This window comes from Canis lupus, chromosome 13 (genome assembly GCF_011100685.1).
Source record: "Canis lupus familiaris isolate Mischka breed German Shepherd chromosome 13, alternate assembly UU_Cfam_GSD_1.0, whole genome shotgun sequence".
NCBI lineage: Eukaryota > Metazoa > Chordata > Mammalia > Carnivora > Canidae > Canis > Canis lupus.
Window position 1 is genome coordinate 4493797 of NC_049234.1, and position 18056 is coordinate 4511852.

The following is an 18056-nucleotide window of genomic DNA, read 5'->3' on the forward strand; positions in this document are numbered from 1 at the left end:
ACACATCTTAGCAGAAACTGTGGTTCTGACCTTAGGCATTAAACATAGTACAGCCTTTTCCCCCATCACTTCACAAGCCTGCAACCCTCCCACTTCCACAAACCCAGGGTCTTTCTCAAAGTGCTAGTTTGTTCTACTTAACCTATTTAAATCTCAAATGTGTAAAATATCTATATAATAATGTTGCACTGATATTGAGTGCTGCAGCTCCAAGCCCATTTTCCCCAACAGCCTATGGTGCAATTTTCAGAGTGTAACAATTTTTAAGGAAGATCAAATTGTATCAACACTGCATAAAAGGGGTGGCGGCATGGGGAGTAGCATTATGCTACTTGGGAATATTTTCCTCAAATGTGAACTTCTCATATCAGCTTTACACTCTAATGCCCCCCCCCCGAAAGCCTAACTCTAAACCCAGTTCTTAACCTGGCAACATGAAGTCAACGTTCATAAACATTTTTAAATGATGCTTTTCTTTCGTGAACCACTACAGTGCTCCTCCCTCTCTCAGCAAGTTGTTGCATCCTCGTAGAATTAGGAGAATAATCAACCTGAAAAACGCTCTTGCTTCATTTTGGTCTTAGAACAGTAAGGAAAACTATCTTAAGAGGGTAAGTTTAAGTCATGAATTAATGCTGAGGGACATTCTCAGAGATAAAAGATACTGCACCCTTGGTTTGGAAATTCAAGAGTTGCATCAGTGAAAAATAGACTTGGAATATGGAACAGAGAAAACCCCCAGAAAACAATTGTAAGACACAGAACAGATGGGAGGAAATCCGTGAAATCCAGAGAAAATTCCTAACCCTTAGTCAAGTGTCTCCCCCCTCCCACCTTCCTTCTACATCCTGCTAAAAATTGAGTGGTGTCAAGGGTATAGGCACAGATAGTCTGGCACCATTATTTAGAAGAAGCTGATTTATCTGGGCCTAAATTTAATCTAATATCCTACTAGTTTACTGTTAAGACTTTCTTTTGTACTCTTGCAAAGTCTGTGTGTGTGTGTGTTGTGTGTGTGCGTGCGCACTCGGGAAGAATACATGATCACTTCACCTGTCAACTGCAGATTCTTAACACTTTTCAATTTTCTGTAACTGATCCAGTGGCAACCTTCTCCAACGAGGCCATCAACTGCACAGGGTTTTGACAAGCATAAGCAGCGTTACAGTAGAACCAGGATTTGAAAGACGATTTGACAACAGAATTGCTTTTGAAGCTATAGTTAGGTCAAGGAATTCAGGAGTTCTGGAACATGTTTCTTACCTGCTCCAAGACAACACACAAAATGAGCATGTTGGGTAAATTAGCCCTTCTATTCATTGCCTATTCTTAAAAAGTTTGCCCAGTCCCAGTTTCCAACAGATAAAACCCAAATTCTTCAACTGTATCAAACGCTGGTCAGAGTGCCTGAAGCCTGGAGTAGTTTTGTGTTCCCCCATCTATACTCCATTCTAGGTGAAGACCTAAACTATGATGAAGATAAATGTAGTACCCACAATTTGTAGTTAAAAAACAAAAAACAAATTTCCTCAGTAACATTTAAGAGCAGGCACTGTTTTCAGGTTAACTTTAACTTGCCCAAATGGATGATCATCCATCACCAGAATTTTAAACTTAAAAAGGCTTTCTTGTTTCTATACCTTCCCATCTTGAACCAGCAACAAGCTAGGAAAAAAAAAAGAAATTGAATTTATACCATTCTTATTAACTCAAATTTGACTGCAGTCCCAGAGTAAAAGGCTCCAGAAATCATAAAATATCAAAACAGTCACCTTAAAGCTGGTAGATTATTTTAAGTAGGTATAGATTAGCTTCCAGCAGTGCCAGAAAAAGACCAGAACCAGTTGTTTCTTATTCCTAAGCTAGTTTTATTCCCATTATGAAAGCCTGAGTGTGCAAATATACCATTATTTTGCCTTCATTATGGACAAGACAGGAATTGAAGTATTTGGAGGATTTATTCACAAGTTGAATGTGGAAGACTATGAATTCTTCTCTGATCTTATACCTTGAAGCCAATTAAGTATTTTTACTATATTGTTGGTCAAGTTGCTAATATCTATAGTGAGAAAATACAAAGTCCCCAACAAGGGACAAAAAAGATTGAACAGTGGCTTTTTAAATACAATATTTGCATTGAATATTACAGTGCCCACAATTACTTAGAATACCTACCTTAACTTATATAAATCAATTTCATTTAGTCTAAGTTTAAACTTCAAGAGGCTGGTAAATTAATGGATCTAGAAAACATGGCCCTGGAAACCTCTCAGTGCTCACATATATATTGAACATCATCAAAATCTTCCACATGTAATGCCCAGCATCATTTTACCAGATTTGCTACTTTATAATAAAGATTCTGAAAGAATACTCGCAAGTTAATATAAACAAAGTTGATATGCAGAATTACCCTTTCACGATAGAAGCCAAAGTAAAACATAAGGAGGAATAAAAACATTTTATCTTGTGTATTCAGAATCACACACAAATTACCTTTACAGTTCAATTTACTATATAGAAATCATTTGGGTTTTATATTTTCAGTTAAATTCTGAGCGGAGATTACAATATTGTAAAAAAAAAATTGTTACATTAATTCAGTACTTTTTAGCATACCAAATTGAAATACATTAAGTTCAAACTTCAAATTTATGGCAAACAGTCTTCAAATACAATACAGACATTTCTCAAAGTTACCATCTCATTCACATGTGATATTTGCGACTCTTGAGCTATAATACATAGAACTTTCCTATGACTATGGCAAAGTTGACATGCCATGAAGCTCAAAGCTGTGTAGTCAAGCCAAGGACTCAAAGTTGTACCATTTTGTAAAAAACGGTTTGTCATTTCTGGACCACAAAGCACAACATGTAAAGGAGGCTGGGAATAATTCCTCCACTTTATTATGGTTTAAAAAAGTTGCATGTAGCTTGGAACTTTGCATAAAACCCCATATTATACCTTGGTAAAGTCCAAGGGTAATTACAGAGGACAATGGACTGGGGTCTTAAATTTTATTATTAGAACCCATGAAATTCAAATGGGCATCAATCAAATCAAAAAATATTAAGCACCTACTGGTTTAGATTGAAATTTATTAGAGATTCATGATCAATTTCTTTCCACCTTGAAATCAAGGTGTAAAAACCAGCTATTAAGTGCATTCCAAACTTCTCCTATGTAGCACAGGTAGAATTTTCTGTCTATTGGCACCAAAGTGAAGTCACATTTCCTCTTGGGGAGACAGAAATTCCACATCTGAACATAGAGTAAGTTAGGAAAAAATGACCCCTGTTGTTTATTTTATTACTCTTGTGATTCTGAGGTCTAGGATTACTAATATACTAGCAGTGAACAACGTAAACTCCTGGCAACAACTGTCAGGTTAGTAACACTAACTCCCTTCCCCCAGTCACAAAATTTTAGTATGAAAAGAATTAAAATTACAAAGCTGAACAAATGGGAAATAAGAAACTAAGCATAACTAAAACAAAAACTCCTAAAGTTTGAAATCATTGCAATTAAGAAATTGAGAACAGGTGTGCTTCACCCCACTCCCTACAACTCTGAATTTAAATAATATTCCGTGCAAAAGAGCATCAGGTTTCTGGATATAGATGTAGCCCTTCTCTAAGTTTTAGTGCGTTGCAGAATTCTCTGCGATTTTATCCCCCCCCCCCAGTTTATTCAAAGTATTTAATAGAATCTTCCATTTCAGCCGAAAGATTTGTAATTCAAAGATTTACTAAGGTATTCTATGTATCCTATCTATACAGAAACACCTATTAATTATTACAATTGGTTTATGCAGAATTAACATTTTTGGTGTTAAAATTGTTAAACATCATGCTTATCGCACATCAACTCTCCATGAATCTGAACTTCACAATGATTTACCAAACATTTTACTTAAATTACTATTTAAATAACTGAAAAAAATGTACTGAGCCAAACTAAACTTAAATGGGCTATAAAAGAAAAAAAACCTTCAAAACAGTCCATATACACATCTATTTCAAAACTACCTTTCCTAGCTAGCCCCTTTCCCAAAGTTTTAGCCTGAAAAAACAGTAAAATCTACACAAAATTTTATTGCAATCATACAAGTGTTACATTAGGTCAAATACAACAAATACTATGATGCAATTTTACATTTATTAAACTACAGTTCAAAGCACAAATTTACACATTCTAAATACACTAAACATATCTAATGAAGTCACACTAGTCTTCCACTGACATTTGATATATCTGGGTGAAAGACATTTAATTTTACAAGACTTTTTAACATGAATCCTTAGTATAAAAACTGTGTACTTGTATGTAAACGATTTAATGGGGAACCCAATTAATGGGCTTCCATCTCCACTAAGTCATCCATTTTGTTGCATATTTTATTTTAAACGCTTAAGGGGGTAGGACAAACTGGTAAGTTTAAATCTGGATACATTATCTAAATTTCCCAATTACCCCCAATGAATTATAGATGAAAGCTGATTTCGTCTGGTCCCAAATAGCTATTACTAATAGATTTTGTCTCCAAGAGAATTAATAGAGTAAGATTGTTTGAATTTGTTTCACACTGGAATGTAGACCAGACAAGCTTAACCTGCAACTTCAGATCTCACAAGAAGCATTAATGCCTGTTTAAGCTTCAGAGGAAAAGCTATCTTCTTGGCTCAGCTGAATGCAAGGCACAAAGAAGAAGTTCTTCATCATTGTGTCTGAAGTAAGTCCAGCATCTTGCATCTCATACCTGTCAAAAAAACAAAACAAAACAAAACAAAAAAACCCCCAAACCCCCCAAAAACATAAAACCGTTAATTCTGAGTTTAAGCATAAAGACCACATGAACACATAACAAATGGACAATGAAATAAGATTATAAAATAACTAGTCCTCCAATAACCCTTAACAGGGGCATTTTGCTATTACTTGTGAGGCATTTGTCACAGAATTAAAATTATTAGCCGACATGTTATGTCATCTTGAATATCCAATCAGCTTTACGATGAAAACAATACCTTACCAATCGCTAAATGACATCATGTAGTAAATAGCTGGCCTCTGAAAATCATTAAAAGCAGATGGTTCATGGAGAGAATCTGCTCCCATGTTATCAAAGATAAGCCAATCTCCCACATTCAGCTCAGGAAGAAGACAGCTTTCCACAATTTGATCAAGCTCATCACAGGATGGACCCCAAAGGCTGCTTGTAAACAGAGGCTCATCTTTCTTGTATTTCTGTCAGGAGAAAAAAAAAAAGTTTTCTAAATTAAGTTTTTAACTCATGTTTATTTCATGCAGGTATTGAATTTGAGGGTAGATGAGAATATTTTTTACTCTATCAGATTCAATACGCCTATGAAAGGCAGGCTTGGAGCCAGGAGCATTGGTTTTCCTTCTTAACTCCATCTAAGGAAGATAAATCCTCAAAAGGGAGCAATATTCCCCATCTTAAAAGCATTTCTCCAAAACTTGGGAGGCACCTTTTAAAAAAAAGAGCTCAGTTTATAAATGCCAAATAAGTTGTTGTTATACAACTTGCCTTGTGAACCTCTGGAATGGTATTTAAGTCCTCAGACAGTTTACTTGCAAAAGAACCATAAATACCATCATTCATATAATACATGAAGGCTGGTTCATCACTTCCGGTTTTTTCTACTGAAATAAAGCAGAAAAATGAAAATGAATTTACATTAAAATATCTAATAAAGCTAACTATGCAAGGCATAGCCGATTGAATATTTATAGAACAGACTTACAGGTTTCACATTTCCCAAAATATTTAAATCAAATTTTAAAAAAACCTGATGTATACTGACATACCTCAATACTGTCAGCCTAAAAAAACTGAAAACATACTTCACAAGGAAGACGACCAATGAACACATGAAAATATGTTCTACAGAAGTCACCAGGTAAATGCAAATTAAACTATAATGAGTTTCTACCCACACCTTTAGAATGGATAAAATTAAAAAGCGACCACACACAAAAAAAAATCAGTAAAAGTGGGGGAACAAACATATATACCATCAGTGGGGAGATAAAATACTACTTTGAAATTTTTAACATCTACTCTGACCCAGCAATTCTACTCTTAGTCATTTCCCCAATGACTTACACAAGAATGTTAAGTTTTATTCCTAACAGCTCAGAACTGGGAACCAAATAAATATTCATCAGCAAAGAGAATGGATAAAGTCTATTCACAGTGAAATATTAGCAATAAAGATGAAACAAAAGCAGCTCAGATATTTTTTAATCTTTTTTTAAAGATTTTATTTATTTATGAGAGAGAGAGATAGAGAGACAGAGAGGCAGAGACACAGGCAGAGGGAGAAGCAGGCTCCATGCAGGGAGCCTGACATGGGACTCGATCCCGGGTCTCCAAGATCAGGCCCTGGGCTGACACTGGTGCTAAACCGCTGAGCCACCCAGGCTGCCCTCAATCAGATATTATACAGAGTTGTCCTAAAATATATGCTCGATGATTCCATTTATATGAAGTTTGAGAGCAATCCAAACTAATCTATGGTGGAAAAACCTTCACAATAGTGACTGTCTAGGAAAGAAACGGAAAAAAAAAAATCCTAAGAGATGAAATTTGTTTCTATAGGGATGTCAGTATATACTTTAATTTGTCACATTATATGCTTAAGATTGTACTCCTTGTATAAAAATTTATGCCAAAAACCAACCCTAAACAGATACCAAACTACAGGTTAAGTGGTTTGGTTAACTGCTGGGATAGGAGTTAGCTATTCGGGAAACACCACCTTCTATGTATTCCAGACTTAAGCAAACATATGTAGTATACGATAATGGGAGCTAGGTTTCTCATTCTTGGGAAAGTTACAATGTGTAAGGAGAAAAACAGAATGCAGCCTGTGATATACTACTGCATGCCTGGCTTCTGATATATAGTTATGTGTGCTATGGATATATATGCACACACACATTTCCCGGTTCTCCTCAGTGAGAAAGCTTGGATGAAATGATGTATCAGTAGTACTGAATACAACCAACTCCTTTCTTGTTTTTTCAAATACCACTCTTTGTTAAAATGAACTGGAGCTCCTTGGAGAAATGGCCAATTCTAGGACTGAGGCAGGTAAAGAACCTGGGTATCTTGATGTACCATGAAGTAAAGAAGTGCTCAGGCAGTGATGGAGGCATGTCATAAGGACCCCAATTTTGGATAGTAAAAAATAATTGATTACATACTGAGTATCTAGGAGTTTACACTAATATAAATAAAGAGAAGGGAAAGCTATTCTTAGACTAACAGTCAGAAATTCACTGATGTTAAAACTAATGGGGTAAAAGTATGAAAAGAAAAAAGGTTATTTATAAATTATCTTTCCACTTCATAATACAGAAATCCACCGACATCATGTTAACAAAGTGATCAAAATGGGAAGTTCCTGGTCTTTTTGTAGCTCTTCAACTTCAAGATATTTAAAAACTCAAAAGAAAAACTTATCCTTACTAACTGAAGGAAAAACAGTTTTCTTAACATAGAACAGTACTTTCTACATTTTTTTAAAATAAATTTTTATTTATGATAGTCACACAGAGAGAGAGAGAGGCAGAGATACAGGCAGAGGGAGGAGCAGGCTCCATGCACCGGGAGCCCGACGTGGGACTCGATCCCGGGTCTCCAGGATCGCGCCCTGGGCCAAAGGCAGGCGCCAAACCACTGCGCCACCCAGGGATCCCACTTTCTACATTTTTTAAAGTGGTATTTGTCAGCAAGAAACAAAGTCTAGTACTTTTTTGTTGGTTTGACTAGAGACAGATTAAGACTCTGTTGGCCCTCATTATATAAGAAAGTATAAAGTTAGGTTCTCCATGTGAACCATCTGACTAAGAGGAACAGGACAAGAGACATTATAGTAACATACTGGTTCTTAACAAGATAGGAGAATCACCTGGAGGAAGCTTATCTAAAAGCTTATCTAAAATACACCTATCTAGAGGTATGTGGGTAGCTTAGTTGGTTAAGTGACTGACTGGATTTTGGCTCAGGTCAATCTCAGGTCATGAGATTGAGCCTGGCCTTGGGCTCTGCACATGAGCATGGAGCCTGCTTAAGATTCTCTCTCCCTCTGCTCTACGCCCCGCCCTCCCCAATATGCACATAAGGTCTCAATTATTTGGGAAAAAAAAAAAAAAGTAAATAAAATAAAATTAAACATCAGAACCAAGAGTTAGATTCCGGAGGTCTTATGCAGTGTTAACTTCACTATGGCATTTTTGAAAAGCCTAGCTACCTACAGCTGGCTAAAGATCACCCACAATGTTATAATCCATAAATGTCCATGTCCTACAATATTTTATACTTGACTAGTATAGGATAATTGCAATTAGTTTGAAGATGAATTTAACTAAGAAAAACAAAATTATAAACTTCGTAACTTACCTCCAGAGGGAAATTTATCATTTTCAACAACTTTCTTTGCAATGATATTAACTGCAAGTGTAAATGCAGAAGACACATAGTAGCTTCCAGGTTCTGAGATTATCTTAATGCCAGATCCTTCAGGAAAGTAGACATCCAACAAAGGGCTGATAACATGATTAACCTATGAATTTTAAACCCCACATTATGATTTCAATATTGAACTAGATAATTCACATTAAGAGATGGATATATTTCCTAGAAAACTTAAAGCCATAGTTCCAGTTATAGACCAGAAAGCTTAGCTATTTAGCAGTTACCTTCAAACAATTAAGCAGGCTTTTGAGGCATCAAAGTTTATATTATCAGAATGGCATTAATTTAAAAAAATTTCTTAACACCAAGGGTGAATGGCTACTGTTGATTGTTTCTATACCCCTTAACACTAGCAAAGGAGCAACACATCAAATCAGTTTGAGAGACGGAGGGCACAGCAGGAAGGTGAGTAGTAATGTACATCTCGATAAAACAACTTAAGCTGTCTAAATAATAATTTCATTTGTGCCATCAAGTACTCCATAAGAGCAGAAACACAACTGAATACAAACTTTTTGTAAGTTATGCTACAGAGTTCAAGGAATATTAAGCCTTTCAAAGTGGGGTAGGTCTTCTCATTGCCTCTTCACCTTCTTAGAATCAAATTTTAAGCAGATGTTTTAGGGTTTATTTCCTGCTGTTGTTATACCATTGTCTATATCTACCACTTAAGCAGAGAGATTATTCCAGTATTCCATCCACCGAACAAAGTTTACCTCTTCCAACTGAAATTCAGTTCCTGTGAAGCCTCCACCAATATCTAACATGTTCATTGTGAAACCAAATTCTCCCTAGAGATGGAAAAAAATACTTTAAATGCTTATCCAAACTGTCATGACTACAAGGACATTTCAAAAACCCCTTCCCAAGGAGGTAAATAGAATCTGTTCTGATCTTTAGTATAGCTTCAGTTTTGGTATCTACCAATAAAAGCAGGTTTATTCAGTGTTGTGTATATACTGTCTTCCTAACGATGTCTGTACTGTCTTGTAGACATGCAAGTAAGTTACTATTTCATCCCTTTACCCACTTAAAAACCTTAAATATTATCCCGGAGGGGTGCCTGCGTGGCTCAATCAGTGGAGTGTCCCACTCTTGGTTCTGAGCCCTGAGAGGGCTCCATGCTGTGTGGAGACTGCTTGTCCCTCTCCCTCTCCTCCTCCTCCTGCTCTCAGGTGCACACACTTGCGTGCACACACTCTCTCCCCCAAATAAATGGTAAATAAAATCTTTGAAAGACAAAGGAAAAAAGAGGAAAAATAAGTAACACCCTGGCTTAAAATATCAAAATAACTTAAGGAAAAAACTTACAGCCATGTCAAACACACATCGAGCATCAGATAGAGCGTGTACATATACTTGAGATTCTTTGCAAGCACTTGAAACATGAAATCTGGAAGAAAGAGAGTAATAAATTTAAAGCAACAGCAAATTTTAGACACCCTTCCTATAATTCTTTTCAGTTCTCCTTCACCATATTGACACAGTATTCGCAATAACCTTATTAAATACTTAAAGAATTGGAAGCACAGGCCTCTAATTATCCAAGTTATAATAACCTGCCTTTCAGAAAAGGCAATGTTTGGGTTAATACTTTAATTTTATAAAGAATTTTTAACAATGAGTTATCAGGCTTTATAAATATCAGATAAGGACATGCCTTTCTGTATCTATAGTAAAGTAACAAGCACCACTGATAAAACTGGGTCACAAAATCTGTAATTGGAATGTATAATTTTATCTGGCCAAAAATAAAAATGTCTATTATGAAATACAAATGAACATTAATTCAGCTGAGTATTACTAACACTTATTAGTATTACTTATTAAGAGATACTTATCAGACATTCAAAACAGAATACCTAAATTTAATCGAATATGGTTCTATATCCTGATTGTGGCAGTAGTCACACAAATACGTTAAAGTTCATGAAGTATAAAACCAAGAGTCAATTTTACTGTATGGTAACAAATAGAAATATGAAAACTCTCAAATATATGTCATTATTTGTCACTTAAGGGAAAATTAAACTTAACAGTCATGATTCTTTATCCATCTTTATGAACAATTTAAAAAGATTTTGCACTGTAATGAGATTAGCAATGGACTGGTGACTCAAAAATTTGCGGAGCTTTGTGTCCAAATTTGACTCAGATCACAGTTCTGAGATTATGATCAAATCATTAAATCTCTCTGGGTCTCAGTTTTCTGCGCACATAAAAATCAAGAAGGTAAAACAATGTCTGATTTACTGGCGTGCCCAAGGGATTGAAAAGGAAAAAAAATTTAAAGATGGGGAAAAAAAATAAAATGACAACTCAGATGAATGCCACTTTGGTATTCATTAGAATTCTAGTACAACCTTTCCCTTCAATTTAAAGGAGAGGTTTACTATTTTTTCTCTTAATTAGGAAAGGGGAGGTGCATGTATAAAGTTATATGAAGGTTAAGTCATATGTTTTACCTAGACTAAGAAAATATGTATTAAACTGAAAGTTGAATCTACTAGAGTTCATGCAAATAAAGTCTCAAAAAAAATCATCAGAACGACAAAGGTTTAACATAAAAATAGAAGTTTAAAACAAATACTCACTTAACCCCAATTATTTGGACATCAAGTTCCTTAGCACATTCCAAGAGATGCCTACAGTTCTTCAGGGTAGTGCCAAACTTCATGTTACCCTCTTCGCCTCCAATATTATCTTCTGTTGCAATATGTAGTAAGACCCTAAGAGAAGGGGAAGATGATTGGGGCAGAGTTGGTTTACATCATCATCAGCACATGTGAAGCCTGAAGATTGTAGGAAGTATGTTGATTATGTTGCCAGTGCTCCCAAATCCAGCGACGGTTGAATCAAGTGAACCTAACGAAAAACAATCCTGTACAGAGAAAAAACTAGCCATTAGGGCCTAAAGCATGAAGCTTACAAGGATGGGAATTTGGAAAATGCAGGAAGTTAAGACTCTGTTGTAGCAGCAAGAGTCAGTTGGGCTCTGTAATGAAAGACGACATTACTTTCAAATGAAGTCCATCAGTCCGTAAAACCACCTAGAAAGACTAAATTGAATAGCAATGCCATCATTGTCTTTCAGTTAAAAATATCAGGGCTTTTACACGTTTCAAGTCTCCTAAATTGCTCCAGCTAGTTAATCTTCCACCACCTACTCCTATTAATCTCCTCCATCTTACAAAAAACAAGCAAGCTTGGAGTTATCTTATGTGTCTAAACAGTAGCCTTTTAGATACTGAGTCAAATCTACTCGATATTTTCTTCCAAGTCATAACAACCAAGACAAAATGATCGAGACTATCTCAGGAGATACTCAAGTAATTATAAACCACTAAACCCCACAAATATACAAATGCTGTTTGTAAATTCCTTCCCCCAAGGAAGTCCTAAGGAATGACCGATGGTCAGAGATAGTCTCATAAAAGCAAAATTATTCTTCCTATGGGTAGAATCAACTCTATTAAGTATGTACCATCCACTTTACAGTTAAACACAGTAACCCCATATCAGGGCTTATCTTCTGAAGATCATATAACAAAGATTTTTTTAGAGATAAGTGGTTAACTAAATATTTCCCCAAAAGGCCTTTATGAAAAACAAAGGTTTCCAGGGTAATCAATCTTGTCAGGACACCTAGGAATACCAAAGTCAATAATAAAAAATGTACAAGGAAAATATGGATATGATATACATTTTTAAGGAACACAAGTAATAACCCATTAAAAAATAAGCAATTTTGTACATATTAATACAATATGCTTTTAGTATATCCTAAAGTCTTGACATACCAAATCACAACCATAGTAAATTTGCCTTTTTTGCTCTTTAAAAAGTAAACTTTTTAATAATAAAAAATCTTGGGATACATGCAGGTACAAGTAAAAAAGAAATTAAACTTCCTATTCAAAGAGAAGAGTGGGTTTAAAAGAGAAACCCTTCAAAAATGTACAGACTAGGCTCCTAAAACACTGTCACTAAGGACAAATCACTTAGAAACTACAGCCAAAGGAAGATTAAACCCTCAGCTAACTAGGAAAAACAGCTGACCAATACACATCCTATTCCCAACATGACAAATAACTAGTAGGGTTGATGTATTTTCATAATCACATCTGTGGCCCTCATTTCATCATCCCAACAACCACATTTTATTCCTTGAATTAAAGATTATAAATTCATATTTTAAACTGTCCTTATCTCATCCCAAATCTACAAACAGGATCCGAAGAGGGTAGGCAATAAAATGCCATTTTCCATATAGGAACTTTAAATAAGTAAAAAAATATTGTAAAAAAAAAAAAAAAATATATATATATATATATATATTGTAATATATACCACTGCTCTACATAAATGTCCTTTTCCCAGGCCAAAGACAAATCCAAACCCTAGGTTGTAAAGTAATATTCACATGTACTCAGTTTTACACTTACTTGGCATTTGGGTGATTACGTGCAATTTTCTTCAATTCAACTTCATTGTCACATGTCATGGTGTTCACTCCAATTTTTGCTGCATACTTTATTTGAGACACTTGTTTGCAAGGACTTATGTAAATGATGTTTTCTGGAGATACACCCAATTCTTGCACTAAAGCCATTTCAGTCTATTAAAAAAAATTTAAAGCGTTGTTTAAAAAGTAACATTTCTATTATTTTTCATTTAATTACTACTTTATACTTTTTTTGGGGGGGGGGGCTAACCTCAAATTATATAAAGTTAAATTAGGATAGCATAATGTCACAGTTCACATATCCTGGTAATGCTTACTACACTACTGTTTAAAAGCCTTCAGGGATCCCTGGGTGGCATAGCGGTTTAGTGCCTGCCTTTGGCCCAGGGTGCGATCCTGGAGACCTGGGATCGAATCCCACATCGGACTCCCGGTGCATGGAGCCTGCTTCTCCCTCTGCCTATGTCTCTGCCTCTCTCTCTCTGTGTGTGTGACTATCATAAATAAATAAAAATTTAAAAAAAAAAAAAAAAAGCCTTCAAAAAGGTCGAACTATACCATCAGAGAAATCTCATGATTTACAATTAGCTTGTTGTCATCAGAAATTAATGGTCTAGCTGGCTCTATCTAGCCTAAGAATGAGGAATAAAAAGTTCTTGATTAAAGATAAAGCTTTTCAAGTTTCATCTCACTGAAACTTTCCTTTCATTGGTACACCTTAAAAGTTTGTAAATTTCCATTAGGCTGCAAATTTACACAAGAGTTTAAAAACATCCAAAAGTAAAATTACCTTGCAATTTTTCTAACTGCTGTAACTAAAAGTTAAAGTGTGTTCTAAAATGTTGCTGTTAAGTGACTAAGTAATGAAAAATACTTACTTTACTGGAACAAGCAAATCCAGTTCCAAGAGCTGCCAAAATCTCAAGTACAGCTGGAGTGGAGTTGCACTTTACTGTGTAGAATGGCTTTATCTGAGCCACTATGTTCTGCCACTGACTGTGTTTCTTCACAATCTTTCCAAGATCTCCCACAAAAAATGCATTTTTCCCTGTCTATTATGATCATGGGGAAAAAAACACAAAAGAACTATTGAAAATAGAGTACCACAAGTAGTAACTCCCTCTTTTCTCCACAAAAGAGCTAACCTATTCTTTTATATACACTACTACATTTAAGGCTTAAGAGTAATTAAGCAAGATTCAGCACACAGGGAATCCAAGTACCTTTTTCTTTCTTTTTAAACTTGATTTACTGTGCTAAGCTGGCATGTAAAATATTCTCTGCTTTTTTAAAAAAAATTATTATACGGATTTTCTACTTTACAACTGCCTCAAATTTGGGTGAGTACAGAAGGAGAGCACCGGTTTCCCTCCATGCTTTCGTAAGCTATTTAAATATGTATCTCCATTATAAATTGCATCTAACAGGACAGTAAAACAACAAAACAATACTAGGAACCAGTGTTTAAGGAGATAAAGTTGAGGGCAGCCTGGGTGGCTCAGCGGTTTAGTGTCGCCTTCAGCCCAGGGTGTGATCCTGGAGACCCCGGATCGAGTCCCACGTCAGGCTCCCTGCATGGGGGCTGCTTCTCTCTCTGCCTGTGTCTCTGCCCCCCACCCCATGAATAAAATAAATAAACCTAAAAAAAAAAGGAGACAAAGTTGATACCCTACGTATCATAGAGATGACAAACTGGAATTTAAAAAATGTATTAGTACACTAAATGGCAGATAAACCTGAGTAAGAATATTCTTCCCTCAAAACTTGAGATTTTCAGGGTGCTTGGGTGCTTAGTCAGTTAAGCATCTGCCTCCAGCTTAGGTCATGACCCCAGAGTCCTGGGATAGTGCCCCATATGGGGCTCTGTTCAGGGAGTCTGCTTCTTCCTCTGCCTGCCACATCTCTACGTCAAATGGATAAATAAAATCTTAAAAATATTAAAAATAAATAGAAACAAATTTTAATTAGGGATCTGGGGAGACAGATAAGGATTTTAACATCGCTACTCTAGGGGTAAAAGAGATGATTATAACATGTCAGGCAAAGTATAAGTTACTCAATGTTGGATTGGAGACAATCTTACACATTATCTAAATATTGTTTGAAAAGCCACGAATACAACATTACTGCTTTCTACTCTTTAATACATACTGGAAAATGTACCTTATTGGAATATACGGACTAGGAAATAGACATGACTGGAAATGTTTTTTGTGTGGCAAATATAGAACAGTTATACTCAAGTTACTCCATCCTTTCAAGATATGCCATCCCTAATGTTTTAGAGACAAATTTACTTTTACTTTAACACAAAAACAGGGGGTGAGCAATTATAGTTACCAGCAAGAGAACCGGGGTTAAAAACAACCCCCCCCACCCCCCGGGCCCAAGATGTTCAGTTGTAATCATCCTTGAGCCATACAATTAAATGACACTGCTAGAAGAGAATAGGGTTGCAGACTAACCCTAAGTGTTACTCAATGTGGGATAATTCAAGATTGTGGAACAAGAATAATGAAAGAGCTATTTCAAAGATTGTTATCTGACCTACAAAGAATGTTGCACAAGTTAAAGAGAAAGGTCAGCGTACTTCCACTACGAGATTCTCTAGTGACATGAGATAATTAACTATAGAATGGCTTGACTATACAGACTGAATAGTATGAGAAGTATCACTTTTTTCTCCAAAATTCTGATGACAGAAGAAAGATAAAGGGATTTTCCTGAGGTGTGGGGAGATTTGAGCACATCTGTGAAGGTCAAGAGTAGTTTTTTGGTATCTTATTACTGAACACCAGTAACACGAAAACAATTTTTCAACAAATTTGGGGAATATGGGAAATAAGCTCCAACAAAGAAATTTTATCAATAAGACAATAAAGGTACTTCTTTTTTTTTTTTTTTTTTTTAAAGGTACTTCTATCACTAAGTATAAAACAAAAATAGGGGATCCCTGGGTGGCGCAGCGGTTTGGCTCCTGCCTTTGGCCCAGGGCGCGATCCTGGAGACCCGGGATCGAATCCCACATCAGGCTCCCGGTGCATGGAGCCTGCTTCTCCCTCTGCCTATGTCTCTGCCTCTCTCTCTCTCTGTCTCTCTGTGACTATCATAAATAAGTTTAAAAAAAATTAAAACAAAAATAGTCTTTAAGTAGAAGTGAATGAGTCTATAGAAGCTGACACTTGGTGTAGTAGAGTAAGCATTCTGTATTGTTATCAAGTTCTCAGCCAATATACACAACCAAGATTATGTGAAATATAAATTACAATCTACTCAAGCATATAGCTGAGAAAAACAACTTATCAAGGAGAACAGCCATATACCAAGAAAATAGAACATACAAGAGCTGAGTGTTAAAAGGTACAGCAGAGAAAGAATGGTTGGGAAGCCACTAGTTTTAATGTGGGATAGAAAGAAAATCTCATCGCTACTCAAGGGAAGTGGTTGCATCAAATGAAGACAATGTGGAGAAGTTATAAACATCTGAAAAAAGTACTTTTATCAGATTAACATCTTGGAAATAGAGCAACTAGAATTCAGAAATTTATACACACCGTAACTGAGAAATATGAGATAGCACACTTACCAGGGTATGTTCATAAACATAGTTATCAATAACATTTCCAAGGTTTGTTCCTTCATCCAACAGGCCAACGGAGTAGTTTGCATCATCAAGAAATCCTTTCATCTCAGCCGTATTCCACAAAGCCGAAAGTCATAAACCAGGAAAAACAAGAGACAGGCCACCAAGCCTTACGTCTGGGTCCTTAGAATATGCAACAAACTGACAAAATAGAAGTTATTTCAAAGTCTGTATTATTTCACTAGTTAACCTTAATGTAGTAGTTGTCAATGAAAGTGTACTAAGTGCGTAATTTAGTGAGGAATCTGTGATCACTTAACATTTGCAGAAACACTAGATCATTCGATATCTTTTTGGTGCCCATTTTAAAGTGAATGTGTATTTTATACTTTTGAAAACCAAGCTCAATATGACAATTTAAGATAATCCACACATGCACAGTTTATTACCAGTCAATATGGTCACCTTATTTATAGAGTTGTAGACCCAGTCAGTATTATTCATCTTGCTTTGTTGTTCTCTCATAACATACACAATTTTAGAAAAAAAAAAATGCATTCTAAGTAAAGAAAGCTAGTGAAATACCTATCTGCAGCCAAGTAATCAAAATACTGGTCTAAGCTTCAATATACTGCCAGCCACATCCCATAAATTCTAGAGTAGGGGAAAAATGAAGTCACAGAAATGAGTAGGGGTGGAGAAAGTGACTTTCGTGGATCATCTGTAGCTTTGATACAGACTGCCTAGGTCTCACTTCAAGCTGGAAATGATACTGGCTCTTTCAGGTTAGCAGTGTTTAAGTCTCTTATGAGGTAAGCTGAAATCCTTATTGGACTAGATGTAGAAAGACCCATATGTTTGTGGCTGTATCATTTAATATCTATGTGATCCTAAGTCAATTTCTTTAAACTTCAGTTAATTATATTAACTACTGCCTCAAAAGGTTATTGTTAAAAAAAAAGTATAGCATATGAATAAAAAATATTTGTTTTAAGTGTTGTTTCAGAATAGCTTAAGTTGCCAACTGCCAGAAACACAAAAATGCCATACTTTAAAAGTAGGTTACAAGCGGGCACCTGGGTGGCTCAGTTGGTTAAATGTCTGCCTTCAACTCAGGTCGTGATCTTGGGGTGCTGGATGGAGCCCCACGTCAGGTTCGCTGCTTCTCCCTCTGCCCCTCCCTGCTCATACGCTCTCTCTCAAGTAAAACCTTTAAAAAAGCAACTAGGGACAAGCTAGGCATCTGGTAGGTATATCCTAAACCATTTACTAAAAACACTGAAAAGGCTAAAATACAACCTCTTCCCTATGGAAGAAATTCTTTCCCCTCCCCAAGATCACCCATTCTCCTCTGGGTAACATACTGACATAAAGGTTTATCATCTTTTCTAAATTCACTGGTCCTTAAACTTTACTTTAAGTAAGGATATCTTTTAACATAAAAAGTCCATTAGCAGAACAAGTCTTCCAGACAGGATACTGCTTATTATCTGGTACTG

General features: G+C 35.9%; 1 protein-coding gene across 1 annotated transcript in view; it reads right to left on the reverse strand.

The window, feature by feature from the left end:
* Positions 1–1942: 1942 nt before the first annotated feature.
* Positions 1943–18056, reverse strand: part of AZIN1 (antizyme inhibitor 1) — a 31986-nt gene continuing 15872 nt past the window's right edge. Inside the window, 10 exon segments of the mRNA NM_001291425.1 lie at positions 1943–4762; positions 5036–5250; positions 5555–5670; positions 8435–8597; positions 9226–9300; positions 9821–9902; positions 11104–11238; positions 12955–13127; positions 13853–14026; positions 16561–16758. Of these exon segments, the coding sequence (NP_001278354.1) occupies positions 4654–4762; positions 5036–5250; positions 5555–5670; positions 8435–8597; positions 9226–9300; positions 9821–9902; positions 11104–11238; positions 12955–13127; positions 13853–14026; positions 16561–16662 (1344 nt within the window). The 5' untranslated portion in view covers positions 16663–16758 and the 3' untranslated portion in view covers positions 1943–4653.